Genomic DNA, 25699 nt, shown 5'->3' with positions numbered 1-25699 from the left:
AACTTTTAAAATGTACATTGCATTTTATTTTACTAGATTGTGACAGCACATTCAAGCACAGCAATACTTACACTTCTTTTCTTAGTATTGTAATCTGTATATATAGTCAACATAGCCTACAAGTTTAGCATATTTTCAATAATCAAACCATATTCACAACAGGTACTAAAACCGACAAGCATTACACCCCTCCACAGGCATTCCCTCCCGAACTGGTGGAAAGATCTTTAAACCCAATACAGCAGGAACATATGTAGTTATTGAGATTATTAGAAGACCCCGGTAGTGGGCAGAAAGGAGTTTGATGAGCTACAGGCTGGGGAACGGGAAGGAGGGGCACCTGTTCAAAAACAACGGAGATAATTGGACCACAAGTTAAAATATATATGATGGCTGAGAAATAACCTTTGTTTTGGCAATAGAAAAGAATTCCAAATGGTATGGTTTATGGTGTCAACTAATCCCTATAATGTGCAAATGAAAACTGTATGCGAATGTGATCAAAAATTTTGGTATAGTCCTCTAAAGTTTCAGAAATATTCTGTATGATCAGCATTTTTGTTTTACTATTTAATAGCAAAATCAAGGACAGAAGAGTAAGTGCGCAATAGATAAAGTTGAGTCCACTCTTAAAGAGGAAATGATTAACAAACTCCACCAGTCTGCTGTTGAAAGACATCAATAGTATCTTCATCTTCCATTTCCAGCTGTAAAGTAAAAGAAAAAAATACCAGTTAAGTAGTATAAATAAATTACGTCCCAGCATTGTAAAGGCTGATCCCAGTTAAACTACAGCGAATAAATGAGTGGAGAGATTAAATATCAGATTATCGTCGTTAGATGCCAAGCACAACATGTACTACTTTATCTATTAAACATTTATCACGCTTGCGAATCTTACACTTCAGAGAACGATGGGGTGGTTGGAAAAGGGGCTAAGGGATACTACAACATCAAACGATCAAGCCAGAAGGTTGTGAAGTAAACAAATGCAAAATGGTATACACAGTAGCACCACTAGAACTTGAGAAATATTTTAACTTGACTGTGCAAGATAGCACATAAAACTCAAATCTTGATTTTTTTAAAGTGTCTTTGTACCTGTGCAGGTGTATCGGTTTCATTAATCGGCTGACCATCAAATCGGAATCTAATCTGCCTCATCGACAAGCCCTGAAAAGACACATTAAATGTGAATAATGTAACAGGTGTAGCAGCTGACTTACAAACATTTACTATGGCACAAAAGCGTTTCCAAGGTTGTATCTCAACTGTGCTTGTAACTTTCTTCTTGCACAATACAATTAAATCAGTCTTCGCTCTATGTTTTTGTTCAAGACAGCAAGCTGAAATAAACTTGTTATCAGAATAAACTTCCAACTATAAATATGCTAAGAAAATGGAACTGAAAAGACATAAAACAAGGCACTTACTAAAGCAATTACTTCTACGGGTCGAAGCAGGGTATTTGACACTTATGCAAATGTAGTAAAATCGATCATATTCACAGGTCCTTTTATTGTGGGAAGAGGATCTAGGTATGTGCTTTACCTTTTCCAATTTCATCGAAAGAGAAACAACTTCCTGTCTTTTGAGCCCGCATTATGGTATTTACTGACTAATTTTACAATACCGCCAAAGATATTGATACTTCGGACCCTGATAGCACTGCAAAAGGTTATATCAAACAAAATAGTCACCACTTATGAAAGATATAGGTTTACTTTATCTACAGGTCACTGCACTTAAAACCTATAAGTCACTTGTCTCTCGCAGACCTTTACTCTCCTGAGGGCAGGGTGATTGGTTCTAAAGAGAGGGTGCCCCTGCACAAGCAAGACACCCCTGCAGCCTACGGAATCCATTCTCCCGGGTTGTCAGTGAAGCAGCCATATACTATATAGAGGGACATTGCGTGACCGCACAATGGCCATCTAAAAAACGTCTGAAACTAATCCTATCAGGTTTGGTATCAAACGTGTTGGAACCATACCCCCACACCGTGAACAGTGTGGGAGGTATGATTCGAAGCACTGGAAGAGCCCTCCAGCTCTGTGTTAACGGTAGCAGCCTTCTAGTCTCGGACAGCACAAAATGGTTGTTGCCGACCAGAGACACATTTCTGCCCTCCTGCTGCTGAGCCAAGCTCGAGCAGGGGAAGGCAGAACAATTGGCATCCTGTCACAGGCAGGTATAACTATCTCCCAGACAGATTTTAGTGTATTAGGGCTGGGTGTGTGCGCTTGCCAGCGCCTGAAGGTCTGCCTGAGGGGCAAATTTGGTGTCCCTGTGCATAGTCCAGTTCAAACCAGTCCTGGGATCTGTTGGCTCCAGATCAGGCGCAAAACTTGACTACAGACATGGCAGAGACCTCCCCCCTGAATCTTCCCAACCCTTTCCTTAGGGTACTTAAGGGCTTACCTGGGTGTATGTCCCTAGATTTGTCGTGGACAAGATTCAGTACTGAAACCACTGCACTTCTACCGTCTGGGCGCTCTGGACTTCGTTGGGGCCTGACTTCGTCTCCCTTTCAGTCTGATGCATCGTCTGTGCCTGTGCACCATATAGGATCCGTGCAGGACCTGTGGAGCATCCAAGACACTTAAAGATAATTTGCCTTGAAGTGAAGGAGTCATTTCCCTGCATTCGCAGGCACCTCAACACTGCTGACCAGTCCACTGATCCCAAGCTCCTGAGGACTCCGAAGGGATCAACACAGGTGGTGGTTATCTACGTCTCCCGAGGTCCGAGCTGCCCTCTCACCAAGTCTGAGGTCAGAATCCCTTGTGGGTGCTGCATTAACCGAACCCCTGTGCACCGCGTACTTTTGCAAGTGCATATGCTTGTTGGCAACTCTGCAACAAGTGCATTGGGCTCCAAGTAGTCCCAACCTCCGGCAACTTCTTGCACCAAGATCTTCAGCCACACCACCTCGTGGGCACCGTGGCCTGCTCCTTTTGGTGAGCTGCTCGAGGTCTTCTCGTGATCCCGGTGTCTCCGGCCTGTGGGTCCAATTCAATCAATCATTTAATTTGTAAAGCGCACTGCTTGTCGAAGAGCCAGGTCTTGAGTTGTCTCCTGAAAGTCAGCAGGTCTTCGGTTTGTCGTAGGTAGAGGGGGGAGGGTGTTCCAGGTCTTGGCTGCGCGTGGGAGAAGGACCTGCCTCCGGAAGTGGTTCTATGGATGCGTGGGACCGTGGCCAGGGCGTGGTCAGCAGAGAAGAGTTTCCCGTTTGGTACGTAGAAGGATTGTCGACTGTTGAGATAGGCTGGTCCGGTCTTGTGGAGTGCCTTGTGTGCGTGGATCAGGAGCTTGAAGAAGACTCTCCTGTCGACGGGGAGCCAGTGCAGGTTCCTCAGGTGAGGGGGGGGGGGGGGGGGGGGGGGGGAAGTGATGTGGTCGCGGCGCGAGACATCGAGGATCAGGTGTGCAGAGGCGTTCTGGATTCTCTGTAGTCTGTTGATGAGCTTGGACGAGGCTCCGGCAGAAGGCGTTTCCGTAGTCGAGTCTGCTGCTGACTAGGGCCTGGGTGACTATTTTCCTCGTGTTTGTCGGGATCCATCTGTAGATCTTGCGGAGGGTGTTGAAGCAGGTGGAGGAGACTGCGTTGACTTGTTTGGTCATGGTGAGTTATGAGTCGAGGATGACTCCCAGGTTGCGTGCGTGGTCGGTGGGGGCCGGGGTCCCCTATGATGCGGGCCACCATGAGTCGTCCCATACTGAGGGGTAGGACCAGAGGATGTGTATCTCCGTCTTGTCTGAGTTCAGCTTTCCTTCATCCAGTCGGCGACTGCCTTCATTCCTTGGTGGAGGTTGGATTTGGCGGTGAGAGGGTCCTTGGTGAGGGAGAGGATCAGCTGCGTGTCGTGCTGTCGGGCGATGCGTGCTAGTGGTGCAATGTAGACGTTGAACAGCGTTGGGCTGAGGGAAGATCCTTGTGGGACGCCGCAGATGATCTCGGAGGCCTCGGACTGGAACGGGGGAGGCGGACTCTCTGAGTTCTGCCGGAGAGGAAGGAGGTGGTCCAGTCCAAGGCCTTCTCCCGGATCCCTGCGTCTTGTAGTCGTGCGAGTAGTGTGCGGTGGCAGACTGTGTCGAAGGCGGCGGAGAGATCCAGGAGGATGAGGGCCGCCGTCTCGCCGTTGTCTAGAAGGATCCTGATGTCTGTGGCGGCGATGAGGACGGTCTCGGTGCTGTGGTTGCTGCGGAATCCTGATTGAGAGGGGTTCAGGATGTTGTTGTCTTCGAGGTGACGGGTGAGGTGGGTGTTAACTATCTTCTCGATGACCTTTGCTGGGAACGGAAGCAGGGAGATGGGTCGGAAGTTCTTTGCGTTCGCTCGGATCCGCCTTGGGTTTCTTCAGTAGGGCGTTGATCTCTGCGTGCTTCCAGTTCTCAGGGAAGGTGGCGGTCTCGAAGGAGAGGTTGATGATTTTGTGCAAGTGAGTTGCGATGAAATTGTTGGCTTTGTTGAAGATGTGGTGTGGGAGAGGGTCGGACAGGGATCCGGAGTGGATTGTGCCCATGGTCTTGATTGTGTCCTCGATGCTCACGCTGGCCCAGGTTGTCAGGGTGTCTTGGGCGGTGGGTCCGGTGCGGCGAGGTCTGCAGGGGTCGTCCGGGGTTTGAAACTGTCTTGAATGTCGGTAATTTTCCAGTGGAAGAAGGTGGCGAGGGAATCGCACAGGGCTTGCGATGGTGGGATGTCGTTGGCGCTCGGGTTGGAGAGTTCTTTCACGATGGTGAAGAGCTCCTTGCTGTTGTGTGCGTTGTTGTCAAGGTGGTCTGTGAAGGAGGTCCTTTTGGCGGTCCTGATGAGGTGGTGGTGGGTGCGGATGGCGTCTTTGTGGGCAGCGCGGCTGTCCGGCGTCTTGTCGCCGGACAATTGAGGGTCATCTTTATTTTCCTTGCGCTCCCCTGATTGCTCGGGACTGCCCCGACTCCCCTGCTTGTGGTGAGTCTCCTCGACCTTGCTGGTCCCAACCGTGCACCTTCTTGACTTCTTGTGTGGGTTGCTTTTGCCAAGGCTTGTTGGTGCTTCCGCTGGACACCGACCCCTCAGCACTCAACATCCTTCGTGGGACAGCTCATATCCGGGCCCTGGTCATCCACAGCGTCGCCTGGTCCTCGCAGCTGCAGAGTGAAGGTCACTGTCAACTTATCTGAAGCACCAGACATCGGAGGGCATCCGTCTTCCAAGTCTCCTGATCATTCCTGGGTGACAGACACTGTCCCCTCTGCTTTCAGGTGCTCTTCTTCCAGAATCCATGTTTGGATTCCTATGGACACTTTCTCATTTTCCAGCAGCAGCACTTTCCTGGAGTCCTCCATTGGGCCCAACAGCGGTTTCCGACACCACTTCACACCTATGACCCGGCTCCCCTTGGCTAGGTAACTTGGATACCACAGTATCCACAGGTGGGGGGGCTCTCCAACCTTCTGTCTTCCACTGGGTTTCTTCAGAGTCCACTGGGAAGGGTCCCTAATCCTTAAAATTCCAACCGACTTGCACAGACTTGTACTGAGCAAGCGGTCGTGTTCTTACACTGCACACGCTCTCGTGGGGTCCCTATCTACTTACCTTCGGTGGCTCTTTGGGTCCCCAGCAATTCTACATCCTCTCAACATTGTCCTGACTCGAGTCGTGGTTCGTATACCTCTTTCTTAGAATATGGTTTTGTCTCCCCTTGGGGCCCACTGTGTATTAGTGCTATTTACTGTGATTTCTTTGCTAAAGTATTGTGTGCTTTGTGTCTATCTCTGTGTAAGAGATACTGTAACGTACTAGAGTGTTCTATAATAAATAGAAATTTTTATACATACTTTGTGTGGTTCCTTTTCATTTAATATATATACTATAAGATTGTATTCTAGTAAAACAAGCTGCTTTACACTCCTTAAAGACTAAGTCTGAAGGCTGCTCTCCACAGCTACCACTTGGATAGCTTTCTACGGTTGTCTGAGACCTCTTAAGTCACCATAAGGGTTGTCTGAACTGGTGCAAGGTGCCCCCTATAATTAATGGACATCATATACCAGGTCAGCTTCTCACAAGGCGACAGTAAGTTTTGAAACTAAGTGAGACTTTGTAATCATAAATCACTGGGTGCAATTATAGCATGAAAACAGGGTTGTTTTTAAATGCACATCTTTCTTTGTACACAGAGCAAGGTTTAGCTTTAAATAAATATAGGAATTTGTTTCTTTGGAAGCTCTCTTCCTGAGAAATACGAGCATTCTCGAGTCTGTTTATTGGTAGAGTGGACACTCTTGAATTAAACTTTTTTGCATGGTTACCCCCTATTTCTATTTTCTACAACTCCTCATTCCGCTCTATAACAAATAACACAAAGGGAGCTATATTACGAAACATCTAAAAGCTGTTTGTTATGTAGGCACTGGAGCTACTTGTCATTTTGTTTGTTTATGTCTGTTTTTATTTGTTACAATTATCATCCCCTGAAGAAGGGGGGAGCATCTCGAAATGCATTGGCCAAATTCCATCTTATAATGATTGTAATCACAGGAATTCATGTTTGATTATATGAAGTAATGTGATATTTCCAGTAATCAGAATATCAACAGAAATGTTGTAGACTACAGGAGTGGTCTTTGTATTAGAAAAGAATAACATGTTTTCATGGTTTAAGATATAAAGAGGATAAAGTTCCATATCGCGTGAAAGCTATGAATATGGTTGTTTATTTTGTTTGATATATTCTTTTGCAGTACTCTTGGGGTCCAAAGTATCTATATCTTTGGCAGCATTATAAGTTAAGTATGTGTAGGTCAGACAACATACACACCTATAGATGTACGCATGTGTTTTAAACTGGAGTAATTTAAGAGGAATACAGAGTGCACGATAATCAATAGAAGTTATTTACTGACTAATGCCATGTACCGAAATCAGACCATGAAACATTTGGCCTGTCTGGACTTCCCACAAAAGGAGACGTTTCTGTTAAAGACATCAGGCATATAGTCACTCAGGAAGCAGGTCCACTTATGAGCAGTCCTCCCTGAACAGCAGAGGAAAATAGATCAAACCTTCCTAAAATGATTTGCTATTATGAGGATGCCCTAGGATATGCGACACCACAAAAAAATGAAAAAAAAAAATAAACGAGCAGTTTAAACTTTTCAGTGAAACACATGGCAAAAAAATAAGCTGTATTGACAGCCACCTTACTGCTCGGGAAGATTAAAATCAACTGACTCTACTATGGGCAAAGCTTAGACAGTAAAACTTCATGAAACTCGACTGGTGTATGAGAAGGGCTAGGCATAGTGGCACGGCTTCATTTGTCTTTTAATTTTATAGAGGATTACCAGAATGGTTACTTCAGTCTTCAACAGTATCCAAATGAAACGTGTTTTTATTAAAGGAACAAAGAGAAAAAACTAACCCTACTATTGACCATGTTTCTTTACAGAACTGGAAGATCCAGCACAAGCAGAGTGTGTTCATGGATCAAGCAAATTAAGGGACAATTTAAACAGTACTCAAAGACAGGTAGATATAAATATATACAGACTTTATTTTGTGAATTGGACAATGGTTTCTTGAAGGCACAATTTAGAATGGAGCTTTAGCCTTTAAAATTGGCGGCACATAAAAGGTAGAACTGGTTTAACAGGTCACAGCTAGCTCTCATATCAAGGGCCCTAGATCTCATAGAAGCTTTACTACAAGCAATATTAAATAAAATACCTTTTACTAGATTATTGTGCAAATTCAGTAAGGAAAATGAGAATGGCAACAAGAACACTGTTGTGCATGCTACCAGAAAGAACTGGCATACTTGGCCTCCCTTTAGATCAAGATCATGCCTGTAGGGTACAGTCAAAAAACATTATTAAAGTTCCATGTACAGGATAAAATAGTTTTTACATGGTCAGCTGTCAGTTAAAAGTTTAATAGAGCAAAGAAGAGCTTCACATTCAGGTCCACTTACACTACTGACACCTTCTCTATAATGTTGTTCACTTTAAGAATGTTAAATTGTATCAATAGTGTTAAACATGCTAGTCTAACGATGTAAAACTCGGTAAACAAGCTGGTTTTGTGTCACCTTGTCAAAACACACTCCTTTTCCCCCTGGAAACAATGTTGTACACGGAGTAATCTCAAGCCAAACAAAGTAGTAATCAGCCATCATGCTAAATTAAGATCTCATTTGCATTATATGCTTAGAGGCACGTGTAGTGGTGTGATGTGGCATGTTTGCTCTGTGTGTAAGAGTATGGGGTAATGTAGCATCGTGGAGTGCCAGTGTATGCACGAGCTAAGTGATCATGCCACAGAATGTAGTCTGAATGCTGATAAAATGTGATGACTTATGAAATGTTGGGTCTGTGTGCTGGAAAAAATCCAGCTAATTTGACACATTTGGATGAAAGTTGGAGCCCTGGTGTGAGTTATCAGGCTCTGGCTGCAAAATAAGGCCCACACAAACTAGAGAGTTTACCTCCTATGCTCTACATTCAACTGTATGAAGAACTGGCCTTCCAACTACATCACAAAACCCTTTGGTTTCTTTATACCATGAAAAATTATCACAACTGTACAAAAAAAGACAGCTTCCTAAATTGAAGAGAAAAAGCTCCAAGAAATTGGGACTTGAAATCTAAAAAAATTCACAACGACTATGGTAAATTGTCCACCCCTGACAAGGAACCAAAATGGGTTCCCAGTTCCTGTGTTGAAAGCTTAGCACTGCTAATGTCAATCACAGGGTGTGCAACAAGGACATCAGCATTTTGGGAAAGGGTCAGAGGGGAACTCGGGCTATGCTCAGGGTGAAGCCCTGCAACTACTGAAGCACCTCCATTTCTTGTAAGATAAAAATGGTGGTGAATTCTTTAAGGCAGGTCTGGAAAACGTCCAGATACCAAATTTAGATTTAAACTGTCAACTGCATCTGTTTGGGGTGGGGAGCTTAGTATAGCAGTTCCTGCTCTAAGTCCTAACGAGAACTCTTCCTTCAAATCTAAAACTAGAAAATGTATATAAATAAACATGTGAAGGCCCAAAACTTTCAATAAACGAGAAGGTGCAATTATAATTAAATTAAAGTTTTACAAAATGTGCTCATGAGCAAAGGCAAAAACATACTACTAACCTTACAGTGACACTCTCTGAAGATTAGCTGCAGACAACACAAATTATATTTTCTACATTGGTTTCTCCCTGCGAACCCAGACTAAGATGAAAGGCACATACCTTCAAGTGAAAATGAATGAATGCACACAGCACCTCCCTTGCAGCCCAAACAACCCTGCATGAGGTTTATGTTAAAAAAACAACTTTGGGTTAAAATATCTATTTATCAAGTAACTCCAAACTTAGTGTTGAATATTACCTGTCGATCACAGTAGGCTTTCATTAGTTTATTTAGAGGTGTGTAGCGCTTAATTTTAAACTGGACCACTGATCCATCCTGGCCTGCTACCTTAAGGTTAATGTGGTCATTCTCAGTTTTCACTCCTTCCTGAAACACAAAAAGGAAATCATTTAAAACATGCCACTAAGACCTAGCGATGGTAAGACTAACCTGCACAGGATCTCCGTATATAGCAGTCTTATTGTTTCGTCTAATTTATAAATTAAGCTTCTCACAAAAAAACTGTGTTTAAAACAATTCATTACAAAGGAAATGTCTTTGTGCAAATCACCATGTCTCTGTGCCTTGAAGCGTAAATCGGGGCAATGCACCAAGATATAAAGTTGTTTTCTCCCCCCATCTTGTGCCATGCTACAACCTGTGGCATGCATAATAGATCAAACAGTTTCAGTAATCTGGTCTCACTAACAGTCCTTGACCACACGTTCTACAGTCGTTTCCACATGTGCCTCGCCATACTCCCTTATTGGCACATCATACTTACACACTTTCACTTTATTTCAGATTTTACTTTCACACACTGCTGTAATCTACTAGTGTATCACACCTTATTTTACTAAAGGACCGCGGATTTCTCCTTGTCAGCTCTCCTCACTGGGGTGTTTCTCCACGCAAACGTTATTTGCACAACAGACATACATTAACAGAGATTATAGTGTTCCTTTTTTCTTTCATACACACAGTGCCCAGCTGGGTCCCATGTGAGTAACCCTTCCCTTTTTATCACGGTCCTGTGGTGCACCTTTGTCACGCTGACAAATTACCGACTAGGGACAGGCCTCTTCTAGTGCTATCCATACTTCTTATTAGTTGTTTCAAATACTCACACTTACGCCTTCCATATTTCTCTTCTCTCATTCATAGATGTCCCCTCATCATTAGGCCCTTAAGAGACCCCCTATCGTCACAGGGGTGGAAACGCCGTCGACAATCTTTTAAAGCGAACCATTCAACAGCTCCTATGGTTGTATAAGGAGTCTGTCTCTATTAATCATTATTTCATGGTCGTCTTTACCTTATTTTGGAAACCTCTTTTCATGTCACAATTGTCACTATTTTGTAGTTTCCAGTTTCGGATATCGACTAACCCTTGTATTGCGATTGTGCAGATAATTACCAAATATTACCATATCAGTCCACAGGAACCAATGTTTGTTAAATAATGCTACAACCTTGGGCATGCATAGTAGATCCAACAATTTCAGTAATCTGGTCCCACTAACAGTCCTATGACCACACGTGCTACACTTGTACCCACACATGCAATCCACATTTACACAGGAGGTAAGCGTGCAGTTCTGGGTTTCCGCAGAATAGTGGAACTTTACCCAAGCAGACCAGTAAGCCACTCACTTACTGACACGAATAACAAGCATTTACAATGCAATGGTCTCGGCATTGGTAAAGTTAGAGCTATTGGCATTGCTCATGACATTATTTTTGTTTGTTTTTAAAACATTTAAAGAAACTGCATTGTCATGAGCAATGCCAATAGCTCTAACTTTAACAATGCCAAGACCGTTGCGTTGTAAATGCTTTTTTTTTTTTTTACTGTTTCTCTTTTTTGCTATTCGCAGGGTAAACGCCGAGTGAGCCTGGGTTTCGCGCTAAACTCGAAAGTTTATGTTATTTAGTCCTTCATGGAACATAATACAAGACATCCTTCGTAGGCGACGAAGAATTATGCCTGGGCGCTAATTGGCTTTGAGTTCTTTGATTGATGTTCTCCTTGACAGCTTCCCTACAATTTGTCAAATGATAGACATAAAAGAAAGACCAATCGAGCATTACAAGAACCGTGTTGATCAAGAACGCCGATACAATCTCTCTGCTGGCGAATGGCTACAGAGGTCAAAATAACAAAATCAACGTCACCAATCTGCGACACCCTATTTTCAGCTAGTGTTGCGTATATAAACTTATCACATACTGGGTATATAGACTGCTGAGATGCAAGAATCCGACAGGCGAAGATGTTTTTAAAAGCATTAAACAATTGTTCGTTAAACTATTCGTTGCGTTTTCATACTCTCAATTCAAAATGCTCTTATTATTGACGTTTCCAAGCCCTTCTCACGCTAATCAATATTAATTCGCCATGTTTTTGTACAGAAAATCTAGCGCTGCCTTTAAAAAGAGGTATCTGAAGCACCTTTGAGTTTTGGACAAAAGGGAACCGTGCTCATTCATCCTTGACCGGAATCCATTCTTCTGAAACAGACAGAGACCCAATTAACAATGTCATTTTAAGCTGGAACCATCCATTTACACCCGAAAATTGTTGGTATTTACTCCTAAGCAGCCACAAAACGATAAGGAACAGTGGGAACTGCATTTACTACTGCATACTTGTACACTATGCGTATACGATTTTGCTTCAGGAAACATCCAGTTGGAGGTCGAATAAAAAGCTGTAAAAATATGCTTTTATGGAGTAACAATCTACCACCTCGACTGCTTTAGAAATTGAAACGCCATAGAGTGTTTTATTAATGATATGTTTTTTAAACTGGGTGATTGGTATTTTCTTGCAGGTGAAGCGAAGTAACACAGATCGGCAATGTGTCAGCAGTGGCTCTACGGGCTCCGCTAATCCCGACACCACCGCCTTTCTCCGAGGTCAGCCAGAAATGCCTCGGAGAAAGGCAGCGGCAGATTCGGGGGCGTGTTTTCCTTTACTCTCCTCTTGCCATTGGCTGGAGGAGATAATTAGACTTCTTGAAAAAAACACGCCCCCGAATCCGAAAAGGACGGGGCCTGTTCAGAGTGACAGACCTCTTCTCCAATGGCTGGCCAGCATTCAAGAGGCCAGCCAATGGAGAACAGGGGAGAAGAGGGGCGTGTTCAAGCCCCTCTTCTCCAAGTCATTAAATCTCGGATCGAGACTGCGCAAGCGCAGCCTTCGAGCCGAGACCTAAAAAAGGCCTGGTCAACTATATGAGATCCCTATGCAATGTATGCTTCCACCACTGCCTAATGTGCTAAACCCAAGACTGGGACAGTAGTCCTCTGTCCACTCTGGGGGAATGCTTGGTGTGCCACTGGACCTCGCATTGGCAGGGACAGGTCTAGGCCTCTGTGCACACACACTAAGAGAATACCAGGGTCAAAAGTTTAATTCGGTTTACGCATGCAATCGGCTACTCAGGGAACGGATACATTTCAATATACAATGCATGGGACATTTTCGTCCAAAAAGAAATCAATAGATGTGGCGAAGAGACAGCTTGACTAATGCTAGTGTCTATCAAAAATACTATCACACATGTAGAGTTATTTTCTCACTAGTTTCCTTCTACATCTTTCCAAACTGAGGCTTCTTGAATAAGCTCAAACGGTTTGTACCACATAAACAACCTTGGCAGGACCGGCCCGGGCAGGTAAGAGTGGTGCGGCGGGGACTCGACAGACGACGAGGAGGGAATAAATAATTTGCCCATGTCTGTCGAGCCCCCACCCCAGCATATTCTACCACTCTTACCTGCACGAGCCGCTCCTGAACCTTGGCCCTGCTGCGACTCAAACTCTCCTGACTGTGATTCCCTAAAAAACACAGGCCTGCCAAAATGTAGTATTTCACTAGTAACGCTCCAATGGGGAAATCAAAAAACATTGACATCAAAGCATTACAAAACCAGACCAAGTTTGAACTGGATGCAGGCGCAAGAGAGGATGTGTCACAGACAGAATGCCGATACATTGATCTGTTCTGTGTCAATCAGGTCCTATCTAACAATCAGATGTGGTCAGTATGCGGTGATGCATCACTATTAGTACATCTAGACTTGGGTGCGGTGGCGTGCTGTACGTATTCACAAGTAGTTGGGGCTAAATTAAGCAGATGGAACAGGAAATTCTTGATAATAAATCATGTACACAGTAAATAAGAGGATTATGGGTGTGACAAGGAAGATGTTAAGGTCCAGGAAGCAATCTTAGAAATGGGTGTTCTGAGAATACTTACTTGAGATTTCAGAACAGAGTTGGATGAGAAATTGGAATATAGCTCTGAAGAAGCAGCAGAACACAACAAAAAACGTTATCTAGTTCGCAATCTAAATGATTTGTTTTGATATGTTCTTAAACTTCTATAATTTTATAATTTGTGAGAATTATATGATAATGCCAGTCTAATGATAACTTTGAAGTACCTAACGCATTCTGAAAGAACATTTTGATTGTGTAATACTTGGAAGTTAATGTTCTTTTAACTCCCTGCTAATAGTGATTCCATATCAGGGTGTTATACTGGAGATATAAATTTGCTTATACAGTTTTACACCCTAAGATTGCATGTTACGCCAAATGGTCCCCTCACACCATATTGTAAAACTACACATACAACTCACTTGACCTAAAACTTTCAATTGTTCCATCTTTTGAGCGGAGTAGTAAGCTCTATACAAACCCAATGTTATGGCAAGGCCCGGAGGCCAATATTATTTGCAGTATACCTTTATTGCTCCTCAAACACAGCAGCAACAAACAGTAGAATTAGAACATTAATAAACTCTAGAACGTAAAACATGTATATATTCATAGAACAGGCAGCCATTTGCCATTTTTGTTGCTGCCCAAGCATAGATAAGTCCATTCATATCTTACTTCTAATATAAATGTGGTATGTTTGGAAGAGAGTAAGTTTTGGTTAGGAGTTGATGTGTTTCCGTGAAGTGTATTTGATGATTGAGAGAATAAGGGACTGCTCTTGCTAATATTAGAATTACCTTTAAATACCAACGAAAATAATTTGACAGTTTTTTATTTAGGGAATTTTGAGAACGTATGGTTATCAAGGCGTGTTATTAAGCCGATTCAAAACTATTAATTTGCTGGCGTTATGGAGGAATATTTAAATTTAATAATATAAATATATTACCGCTGGGGTGGTGATGATTTAAGCATAGCATATTCAAAGCGTGTGGTCGAACTAAGCGCGAGGCTGGTTTGTTCCGTCACAGCGCTTGAGCGGGATTGTTTTAAAGCTGCGCTCGAGCGTATCTGTTTTCCCTCGCGTCTTCTGTTTCGAGGAGCGCGAAGGAGAATATATGAAAAAGAATTAGAGGCCACCGTACTTACACAACGTACGGCGGCCATCTTTGGGAATAGGACTATCTATTACAATACGAATAAGTACAAATTAACGCAGAGTGTCAGAACGCAAGTCAATTTCTGACAGACTTCGGTCAGGAGTTTAGGTGGCGGATGTTAGTTATGCCGTGAGCATTCTTGTAGTAAAGAACTTTGGAAATAATCGTGAGGTAGGGAGAAGATAACAGGTGTGTTAATAGGGGGTTGTAGAAGTGTAAAAAGAATACGTTTGTGAGGTGTTTTGTGTCAAGGGTTTACTTTATGAGGAAGATTTTATTTAAATTTGACAAGATGGTACAGAAACAGGCTTTGAGGAGAGGATGAAACTTTATATGCAGAAGATGTCTGGAGAAATGTCAGCATCTCTAGATAAGAAAATTGAGAGTAGTGTGGAGAAAAGTATGTTGAAGAGAGACTCAAGAAAGAGGTCAGGGGAGGATGACAATTTCTGGACAACAGAGGCGGTGGAGGTCGTCGCAGGAATATCTGGTCAAACAAAAGAAAGCATGTGGAAAGAAAAAGAAAGGGAAATGAGAATGAACGCAAGGTTAAAAAAGAAAATGCTATGAAGGCAAAAGGAAGCGCTATAAAGGCGCGAAAAGGGAAACTGTTGTGGATTCTGATTCGTCCTCTACAAGTGGTGATGTAGAGTTGACGTGCAATACAAGTAAAGGATTCGGATGTAGAGGAAGTTCTACACAAAAAGAGAAAGGTGGTTGAGAAGGAAATTACAATTGAGATAGGCGAATTTGTGGACCCACAGGGAGAGGAGATGTTTGATTCTCTCTTGATTCAGCGCCCTCTGTCTCCTCAGTGGACTCCTGCGGAGCATGTGATAAAAGATGTCAGAGATTGGATAAGAAGAGAGATTCCAAAAGAGGTGAGAACCAGGTTGAGATCAGAGTGCCCAAGGCCTAGTTTGGACAATAAAGTGGTGTATACACCAGAATTGGATCTGAAAAGAATGGCTTTTCTGAATAAATCAGGCAAAGATCCAAGAAGGGGTCTGGATAAAGGGCTCAAAGGATGCCAAGATAGGCTGTTGGATGTGCTGGGTCCTCTTACTAAGATTTCTGATTTATGTGAAGAGGCGCACTCTAATAACACAGGAGTGGAAGAAGTTGAGTTACGTCAGTGGGTACAGAGGTAGATTTGCCTTCTGGGGAACTCTAATGCAGCACTGTGTGTGAAAAAAAGGAAAAGTATCCTTTTTTGGTCTCGCGTGACGTTGCAGCGCAAAGCGCTGCTCACCTCGGCGAGATTTATTGTCAAAGAGTTTGAGAAGAGGGCTTGAAGCCCCGTCCCTCATTTCCATTGGGTGGCGTCACCGTTTATGCTAAACGGTGGCCTGTCGCAAAGCACTTTCTTAGCTTTATGAGGCCATGTGTTTCTAATTAGAAACACAGCACCATAAAGATAAGCGATCGATGCTTGTTTTTTCTACAGCACGAACATATTCCCTAAGAACGTCTGTTCAACATACTCTTTGCAGTTTGCACGGTTAGAATATTTTTACAAAGTACACAAATAACCAACCATGACTCATCTGGAATTCAGAGTTCAAGTTGGTCAGGTGATGCATTCGAGGCATCAGCATTCAGCAGATCCATTAACAGTTAACTCGCCCAAGCTGGACATGTCCTTTGGAGAACGCACCATGTGAAGTTTTCCTCAGCTTCGTCTCTGGCTCCCAGCCAGGGCTGAGGGTACTCTGAGAGAGCCCTCCCCAGTGGCCAGCGCTGCTTATTGAGTGAATTAATTAAACGGTGCCAAGCCTTTTCGTCCAGTGACAGAGGGGACTGAGGCTGCCTGCACTATATGGTCTCAGGGCATCCATGGGGGCTGCGTTGTCGGAGATCTATCCTAAGTCTTCCCTGCATCTGTGTGTTTTATGGGCAGTTTTTTTTAATTGCACAGAGGTGTGCGGTTTTTTTAACCCTTTCCGTGCTTGTGACGGAGCGGTTCCGTCATGCGCGACGGTCGCGCTGTGCGCATGACGGAACTGCTCCGTCACGGCCCCGCCCGCGCACGGAACCTTCAGCGTGGCGCGGAAATCCGCGCCGCGCTGAAGGGGTTAAAGCAGTCTGGCCCCTAAAGCTCCCACTGAGCGTGACAAATGGTTCTCTTAGTTTGCCATAAAACGTTCCCACAAATGTTTGCCTACGTTTGCCGCATATCACTTTCCCAGACGATAGCAAGCCATGAGAGTGCACGCTGAGCATCCCGTGCAGAAACATCTCCACAGAGAATCACCAAGTTTACAAAGGAGGGCAGCAGCCACAGGCGTGGACCATGGGCGGCCATCTTCAAGGGGGGGGGGGGGGGGGGACTGCATTAAACGCGGTCTATTACCGCACAGGGGGAGAGGGGGCACCCGCCATGGTTTACCACATGATATTTGCATCCTTTACAGCAGGGCGTGCGGCAACCACCACATTTTACCACATATTTGCATCCTTTACAGCAGGGGGTGAAGCACCGCCACATTTACCACATGATATTTACATCCTTTACAGTAGGGGGTGCAGCACCAAGATATTTTACCACATCATATTTGGATTATTTTGGGTTTTTTACAGTAGGGGGTGCTGCACCCTCCACATGATACTTGCACCTTTTACCACAGGGTCGTTTCAGATCCACTGGTGATGCAGGATCTTAAGCCGGTGACTTTACCACACAGAGGTGCCCCTGGGGTCTTTTACCACCGGAAACTCCATCCTTAGCGAAAAGCATGTATCCCAGAGTGCAGAGAGTGGGGAATAAAACACTTCCTTCCACAGCCAGCAGGGCAGCAGGTTATAATAGGGTCTAAGGGCCGGGGATATGAACGGGCACAAACACAGGGTGAAGGTAGAAGTGCTGAGCTCCAACGACTCCGTCCATGGCGCTTCCTTCAGGAGGGTCTCTGTGGCCAGGGCACCCGTGACACACAGGCTTTACTGTTTCTACACTCTGGACTTTACCACACAGGGCCTCTGCCAGCTTTTACCACACGTCATCAGCTGGCCTTACACCAGAGGGGCAGGAGCACCCCCCACCGCCCTTCAGCCTGTGGGGCTGGGGTTGCCCCGCCCTCATCACACAGGCCCTTATTTTTACCACACGGGCCTCTTGACCTCTTACTCTGGGAGCTCTGCCCTCTTTTGGGTGGGGTGAGTGATCTGTGGGGTTCAGGACCTCCGCTCCTCCAGAGGGCCCCGGCAGCCCCCCTTCCCCTCCTCCCCCCCAAGGACAACCGGTCACCTCTCTCTACCCCTCACTGTCCATCTTCTACCTCACGCTGTTCCTCACTGTCCTCCTTCCCTCCTCTGCCCCCACTGTCCTCCTCTGCCCCTCACTGTCCTCCTTCCCTCCTCTGCCCCTCACTGTCCTTCTCCATCCTCGGTCCCTCACTGTCCTTCTCCCTCACTCTGCTCCTCACTGTCCAACTCTGTTCCGCACTGTCCTCTTTCCCTCACTATCCTTCTCCTCTGTCCCTCACTGTCCTTCTCCCTCCTCTACCCTTTACTATCCTTCTCCCTCCTCTACCCTTCTCTGTCCTCCCTCCTCTGTCCCAAACTGTCCTCCCTCCTCTGTCCCTCACTGTACTTCTCTGTCCCTCACTGTCCTGCTCTCTCCTCTGTCCCTCACTGTCATTCTCCCCCCTCTGTCCCTCACTGTCATTCTCCCTCCTCTGTCCCTCACTGTCATTCTCCCTCCTCTGTCCTTCACTGTCCTTGTTCTCTGTCCCTCGCTGACCTACTTCTCCCTCCTGTCCCTCACTGTCGTTCTCTGTCCTTGTTCTCCGTCCTCTGTCCCTCACTGTCCTTGTTCTCCGTCCTCTGTCCCTCACTGCCCTTCTCTATCCCGGTCATTCTTCTCCCTCCTCTGTCCCTCACTGTCATTCTCCTTCTTCTATTCCTCACTGTCCTGGTTCTCTGTCCCACACTACCCTTCTCTCTCCTCTACCCTTCACTGTCCTCTACCCTTCACTGTCCTCTACCCTTCACTGTCCCCTACCCTTCACTGTCCCTCACTGTCCTTCTCCCTCCCTCACTGTCCCGCTTCTCCCTCATCTGTACCTCACTGTCCTTCTCCTCTGTCCCTCACTGTCCTTGTTCTCCCTCCTCTGTCCCTCACTGTCCTTCTCCTCTGTCCCTCGCTGTCCTTTTACCTCCTCTGTCCCTCACTGTCCTTCACCCACCTCTGTCCCTCACTGACCTCCTTCTCTCTCCTCTGTCACTCACGGTCCTTGGTTTCCCTCCTCTGTCCCTCACTGTCATCCTCCTCACTCTCCTCTGTCCCTCACTGTCCTTCTCCCTCCTCTGTCTCTCCCTGTCCTTGTTCTCTGTCCCTTACTGCCCTTCTCCTGTCCCTCACTGTCATTCTTCGCCCTCCTCGGTCTCTCACCGTCTTGTTCTGTCCCTCACTGTCCTTCTCGCTCTCCCCTGTCCCTCACTGTCCTTCTCCCTCCTCTGCCCCTCACTGTCCTGCTTTTCCCTCCTCTGTCCCTCATTGGTTTTGCAGTCTCTCTCTTCCATGTCTCTTCCTTTCCGGAACTCTCCGACTGCATCCTTAAAACAGGGAGAGGGAAGTTCAATCACAGGCCTCCCCTGCCCTCCCAGCCAACCAATCACGTGCGTCTGAATCCCGCCCTGTCTCCTCCTGCTCCAGGCTCGGGGCACTGCACCTGCGCAGACACAAGAGGTAAAAGGTGGGAAGAGCAGCCGCCGGCACGGGCTCCACAGCCCCTCAGCTGCTGCACGCGCCCTGCATGTGTAGCATGCAACAGAAAAGACCAGGCGCGAGGAGTGCAACATGCATGTAATACCACAGACCAGGCAGGAGGAGTGCCCTTCTCCCTCCTCTGTCCCTCACTGTCCTTCTCCATCCTCTACCCTACACTGTCATTCTCCCTCCTCTGTCCCTCACTGTCCTTCGTCTCCTCAGTTCCTCACTGTCCTCCTCTCTCCTTCACTTTCTCTCTTCTCCCTCCTCTGTCCCTCACTGTCCTTTTACCTCCTCTGTCCCTCACTGACCAACTTCTCTCTCCTCTGTCTCTCACTGTCCTTGTTTTCCCTCCTCTGTCCCCGTTATGTTTCTCATTGCCCTCATCTCTCCTCTGTCCTTCTCCCTCCTCTGTCCCTCACTGTCCTTCTCCCTCCTCTGTCCCTCACTGCTTTTCTCCTCTGTCCTTCACCGTCATTCCTCTCCCTCCTCTGTCCCTCACTGTCTTGTTCTCTGTCCCTCACTTTCCTTCTCCCTCTTCTATTCCTCACTGTCCTTGTTCTGTCCCACACTGCCCTTCTTTTCTCTCCTCTGTCCATCACTGTCCTCCCTACTCTACTCCTCACTGTCCTTCTCCCTTCTCGGTCCCTCATTGGTATTGCAGTCTCTCTCTTCCATGTCTCTTCCTCTCCGGGACTCTCTGACTGAACTCCGCTCTCCCTGTTTGAAGGATCCAATCACAGGCCTCCCCTTCCCTCCCAGCCAAAGGCTCGCGTGCGCCTGAATCCCGCCCCCTCCTGCTCCAGGGTCGGTGCACTGCGCCTGCGCAGACACAATAGGTAAAAGGCGGGAATATCGGCCGCCGGCACGGGCTCCACAACCCCTCAGCTGCTGCACGCCTAGCATGCAACACAAAAGACCTGGCGCAAGGAGTTCGACATGCACATGTATATAGCAACACCACAGATCAGGAGCAAGGAGTGCAACATGCATGCAACACCACAGACCAGGCGTGAGGAGTGCCACATACACGTGATGTGGTTTTAGGAGTACTTCAAGGCAAGTTTGCTCAACCTTTAGAACGGCGTTATTTTTAGTACAACAGGCCCAATCTACGTTTAATGGGACAGTACCAGCACTTCTCAGGGTGCCTGCTGAATGTTCATCCACACAAAACCAACACTTTGTGCAAGACTGCCTTACTTTAGTGGAGAGTACTTGTCCCTCTCAGTAGAGCTGTTACACTTTTAGTGGCTGAGTAGCATAGCACTACCATTGCTCATGGGCCTTGCAAAGAAGCTTTGTGTGTTTGAGTTGGCTAACCTTGTGCCAGATGGTAATTAGCTCATGTTTCAAATGCCACGCTTTTTGATGGGTAGTTGTGGCCTATTCGTGCCTTATCTGTGAATTTAACTTGAAGTTCTGGATATAATTCGGTGGCACATTTTCTCTAGGTAAATATCCTTCTGCTTTGTTACTTGTTCTCAGGAGAAAGACCACTTACTTGCAGAAAATAGATTAGTGATTCACTAAGCTTTCTTTCTGTGAATAGGTTAATTAACAACAACTAAGACAAAAGTGATCAAATTAAAATATTTTGTGTAGAGGGCCTGAATAGTTGTGTATAATTCAGACAGGACACGGGGAGTATGTGGTGTTTATAACATCGCTGAGAGATGTCTGGGTCACTCTGTCTATGGAAATATCACAAATGACAATGCCATAAGACCAGGACACTGAAGAGGAACAATCTTAGTTCAACAGCTTTCTTTTTTGTCTAGTTTTGGTGAAATTTTTTAATAGGGGGTTTGGTAGTGAATTGTTTTAATGTTTTTTCAGGGAGTACATCTTTAAATATAGTTGACACTATGCGGTGTCCCATGTTTTTACTGACACTTACATGACATTAGATCACCTTCAACCAACCCCCCCTCCCCCAATCCATGTAATGTTTTTGTACCCAAAAGCACATTTTAGAATCTAAAATAAGTAACCAGAAAAGTTACATGCATTTCAATCAGATTTTTTTTTTGTATTTGCAAAACATTTCTGCAACTCCATAGCTTGGAAAATATTCCCAGTACAGATCACAGCGACCCTTCCTTTAACAGCAGAAGCTGACCTTTCTTTAGACGCTCCTAATCCAAACAAAGGGGCGTGGCCTCTATTAGCGTGAAAATGCTTTATGGGGCGCCTGAAAACAAGCATTTGCAATAGAACAGGTCTCGCATTTTATAAACTTTGACCTATCGGTATTGTGAATGACAATGCCTTTTATTATTGTAGGTTTTTTTAAACACAAATAAAAGGCATTGTCAATTACAATGCCAATAGCTCAAAATCTCGCAATTGCAAGACCTAATGCATTGGAAATGCTTATTAAAATTGATCCTAAGCTAGCGGATTTGGCTAGCAATGAACTGGGGGAGCAAAGCGAGGGTTTGCTCTTCGGTGATGAATTTATAAAGGACATGGCATGGTATGTGGGTACCTTTAACACTCTTCAGAAGGCACAGAAGGATATCCGTAGGGTTTTTGGAATGGCCGGAAGTATGCGGGGTCAATTGCCCGGCCGTGCACAGGGGATTACCAGGTGTTCCTTTGGTAGCGGATTTAAACCCTATGGAGCGAACTATGGAGCAAACTATGGTTATGCACGAATGGAGCAGGGTAGTTTCTCCCCACAGAGACAGAGGGCAAGGTCGAGAGGCATGCGGACAGAGAGAAGAACAAGGAGTGCCTTAGGTAAGTTGTTTACCAGACCCTATTTCTATCCAAGTAAAATTGGGAGGCAGACTAGCCCACTTTGTTTTAAGATGGAAAGAAATAACTCAGGATACTTGGGTTTTGGAAACAGTGGCAGGTTATTGAATAGATTTTATACAGACGCCAATACAGGAGAGGACTCCCACTATTTTACGGGTTTCAAAGGAGTTTGAAGATCTGGTAACGAAAGAAGTAGAGGCTTTGGAAACAAAAGGGGCAATAGAGCCTGCAAGGAGGATTATAGGTTGTTTCATAAGCAATTTGTTTTAAGTAAAGAAGAAGGAAAAAAGGTATGAGGCCTGTAATAAACCTAAGAGAGTTGAACGATTGGGTATGTTACAATCATTTCAAGATGGAAGGAATTCATTTGTTGCGGGATTTGCTGAGGGAAGGGGATTGGTTGATCCGGTTAGGTTTGAAGGACACTTATCTGACCATTCCGATGTGCGAGGAGCAAATGGACTACCTTCAGTTCAGGTGGAAGGGAGTGCGATGGAGATACAAAAGTCTCCCATTCGGTTTGACATCAGCTCTGTGGTGTTTTACCAAGGTGATGAGGCTACTAATGGCATGGCTGAGGTCCAGGGGGGATTTGTTTAATTGTTTATCTGGACGATATTTCAATTATGGCCGAAGAGAGGAGTTTGGCAAGGGAGCAAACGGAATTTGAAATAAAAGTTCTGGAGGATCTGGGTTTTGTAGTGAACAGGGAGAAGTCATGTGTGGCGCCCAAGCAAGTGATGAAGTTTTTAGGTTTTCAGATACAGACATTGGAATGTGTGTTGAAGTTACCTATGGAGAAAGTGAAGAAAGTTCGTAAAGAGGTGACGAGAGTGAAGAATGCAAAGTAGATTACTTTGAGGAAGTTGGCTCGTTTGTTAGGTCTGTTATCAGCGTCGATTCAAGCAATATTTCCTGCTCCCCTTCATTACAGGGCATTGCAGAGGTTGAAAGCTTTTCATTTGAGGCAGGGGGCAAAATATTCACAGAAAGTGAGGTTGAATCAGGAAACTCAGGAAGAGTTGGATTGGTGGTTGACGAGTCTGGAAGCCTGGAATGAAAGAGCTATATTTGGAGAGGTTCCAGAGATAGAGATTGAGTCGGATGCGAGTTTGCACTGTAGGGGAGCAAGGCGTAGTACCTTGTTGACAGTGGTCCAAGGAAGAAAGAGAGCTGCACATAAATTGTTTGGAGCTACTGGCAGGGTTGTTTGCAGGTGAAATGTTGTATTCTGTTAAAAATGGACAACTTGTCGGCGGTGCGTTATGTGAACAAACTGGGGGGGTCCTCGGTTGAGGGGCCTAGCGGAGTTAGCAAAGGAATTTTGGAGGTTTTGTTTGGAGAAGGAGATTATGGTTCAGGCTCAGTATATACCAGGATTGAGTAAAGTAGAAGTGGATTGGTATTCAAGGTATCTCAAGGATGTGAGTAATTGGAGGTTGAACAAGGGAGTTTTCCAGAGGTTGCAGCAGAGGTGGGGTCCTCCGCAGGTGGATCTGTTTGCGGACAGCCTGAATACTCAGCTGATGGAATTTTACAGCTGGAGGCCGGATCCGGAAGCAAAGGGGATAAATGCTTTCCTTCAGGAGTGGAAGGTGGGGAGGAATTATGCATTTTCTCCGTTCTCTAGGATTCAGAGAGTGTTGACTAAAGTCAGGAGGGAAAAGGTGGAGTTGGTCCCGGTAACACCATTTTGGAAAGCATAGGTGTGGTTCCCAGATGTGATGAGTTTGTTGATGGGAGGACCCAGTCATGTTGCCGAACTTCAGAGGTAATTTTGGATGTGCAAGTGAACGTATACGAGTTGATAGTGTCAGGTCAGTTGAGGCTTATAGCTTGGCTGATTTCAGGAGAGTTTGGCAGATGTTTGGCCTATCAAAGGAGGCTGAGGATCTCATCACGGGATCATGGTCTCCGAGGACTACTAGGGTCTACAAATCAGCTTGGAGAAAATGGCGTGGTTGGTGTGTTGAAAGGATCCCGAATCAGCACGTCTAGTGGTGGTGGCAAACTTTTATTGGTTCAGTATAATAGTGGTTTGGCATACAATACTGTGAGATGAAGGGGTGAGAAAGCCAAATCAAAAAGTGGCATGGACACAGAAAAGATGGAGAGAAACAAAAGTAGACCGCGAAAGAAGAGCACAGAAGGAAGAGAGAGAAGGTTGGACAGGTATAAGAAAACACTACTAAGGCGAGTGAACCAAATTGGAAAAGAACAGGTGAAAAGAGATTGAAAGGAAGAGAAGAAAAAGCAATGGAGAAAAGGCAGACAGAAGTGTGAGAGCCTATTATGAAAGTAAGGTGGGTGAGAAGAGGACAGACAAGAGTGAGAGAAAGGAGAGTAAAGAGCGAGAACAGAGAGAAGGGAAAGCAAAAAGTCTGGGTGGGAGCGATAGACCGGCTGTACTACACACAACTGATGCAGGTGCCTCACTGAACAGTGAATTTAATGTTTGTTAGATCTGTTCGTGTTAAGATAGAGATGAACATAGGTAGTGTTCATTTCAATGCTTTATGTTTTTACCACGGCCAAGTGAAAGAAGCAATTATAATAATACCAGGGCGCACCTGAAATTTGCTTATACTGGCATTACTCAAGATTATGTAGTTGCACTCTTCTACCATGTGCCAAGGTTTGCGCCAAACTCTTCCACTGCTAGAAAGCATGAACTAAACCTCCACATACTACTGCTCTGTGAACGGGGTTACTAGAGTTTTAGAGGAAAACACTAAAGTGCAGGCCGTGATGCTTTTTTTTGCTTTTCTGTCTTGAAAGCTTCCTGCAGGTAGTCTTCTTGTAGGGAAGAAACTCCGTTAGTGGAATGGGTCTATAACCAAGATTAAACATCAAATGTGGGCTCGGCCTCGGTACGCGGATACATGGGGCAATTTACACAAAGACATGGATGGGTGAGTGAGCGAAGTTCGCGGAAATCATAAACATTTGCCCCACCCGGAAGTAAACTGCACGTAAGATTATTTCCCTCCTCCAACCAAGGCACTGTACCAAACTAAAAGCTACGAATCACTTGCGCCACTGTAACCGCAGCTCAAAGTTGCGCTCACCTGCATGGTTTCCTCCTCGCGCATCGCCGGGGTAGACAGGGAAAAGGCGCGCAGGAAGGGAGGAGAGTAGGCGGGCAGTACAACACGCGGACGGAAGCCCACGGGAGACAACCTCCTGGATACACAGTAGGATTCAGCGCGCGCGGCCTATGGAGTATGCGCGCAACTGTGACACCTCTGCTGCCCTTCAGCACCGCCCCCGTGTTCCCGCGCGAGTGTAAGGATCGAATTTAGCCCCCCGCCTCCTCCCCGCAGACGGCACCGTGGCCCGCTTGCGCTCGGAGTGATGTGAAAACGTTAACTGTACCCGGGACAAGAACAAAATGCGTCACCAACCTTGGCGGACTAGGTGTGCTACTCGTTGTATGATAACCTCTAGAGCACGAAAGGATAGGCTCACCTTCGGTTTCTCTTCAGACATTGCGCCTGGTGATACCGGGTGGGATGTGAACTTGGTGATTGTGGAGTGTTTTATAAAAAGGTTTACTGCTTAGCGTCAGTCCGACTCCTGCGGCCGCGCCGTTTCCCTCGATCCCCCGCACCCTCGTGCACGCGCTTTCATACCCCCCTCAACGAAACTTATTACCGTTATTGGGCTGCACGAGGGCACGTGCTGTAATGCGCGTTCACGGAGCGCGTGCACACACTCCTAAAAGG

General features: G+C 45.7%; 1 protein-coding gene across 3 annotated transcripts; it reads right to left on the bottom strand.

Moving 5' to 3' along the window:
* SUMO3 (small ubiquitin like modifier 3) lies at positions 1-25699 on the bottom strand. 3 transcript variants are annotated; one of them, XM_085648639.1, is made up of 4 exons: positions 25443-25699; positions 9366-9494; positions 1102-1173; positions 1-707 (listed from the first exon to the last, which is right to left on the bottom strand). In XM_085648639.1, the coding sequence occupies exons 1-4, from the start codon at positions 25461-25463 to the stop codon at positions 645-647; spliced, it is 285 nt and encodes a 94-aa protein (XP_085504765.1). In that variant the 5' UTR covers positions 25464-25699; the 3' UTR covers positions 1-644. The 3 variants fall into 3 exon arrangements, with proteins under 3 accessions (XP_085504765.1, XP_085504764.1, XP_085504763.1); XM_085648638.1 differs by lacking the exon at positions 25443-25699 and adding an exon at positions 25043-25245; XM_085648637.1 differs by lacking the exon at positions 25443-25699 and adding an exon at positions 24545-24643.

Source organism: Triturus cristatus, chromosome 3_2 (assembly GCF_964204655.1).
Source record: "Triturus cristatus chromosome 3_2, aTriCri1.1, whole genome shotgun sequence".
Classification (NCBI taxonomy): Eukaryota; Metazoa; Chordata; class Amphibia; order Caudata; family Salamandridae; genus Triturus; species Triturus cristatus.
This window is presented reverse-complemented; position numbering and strand designations above follow the sequence as displayed.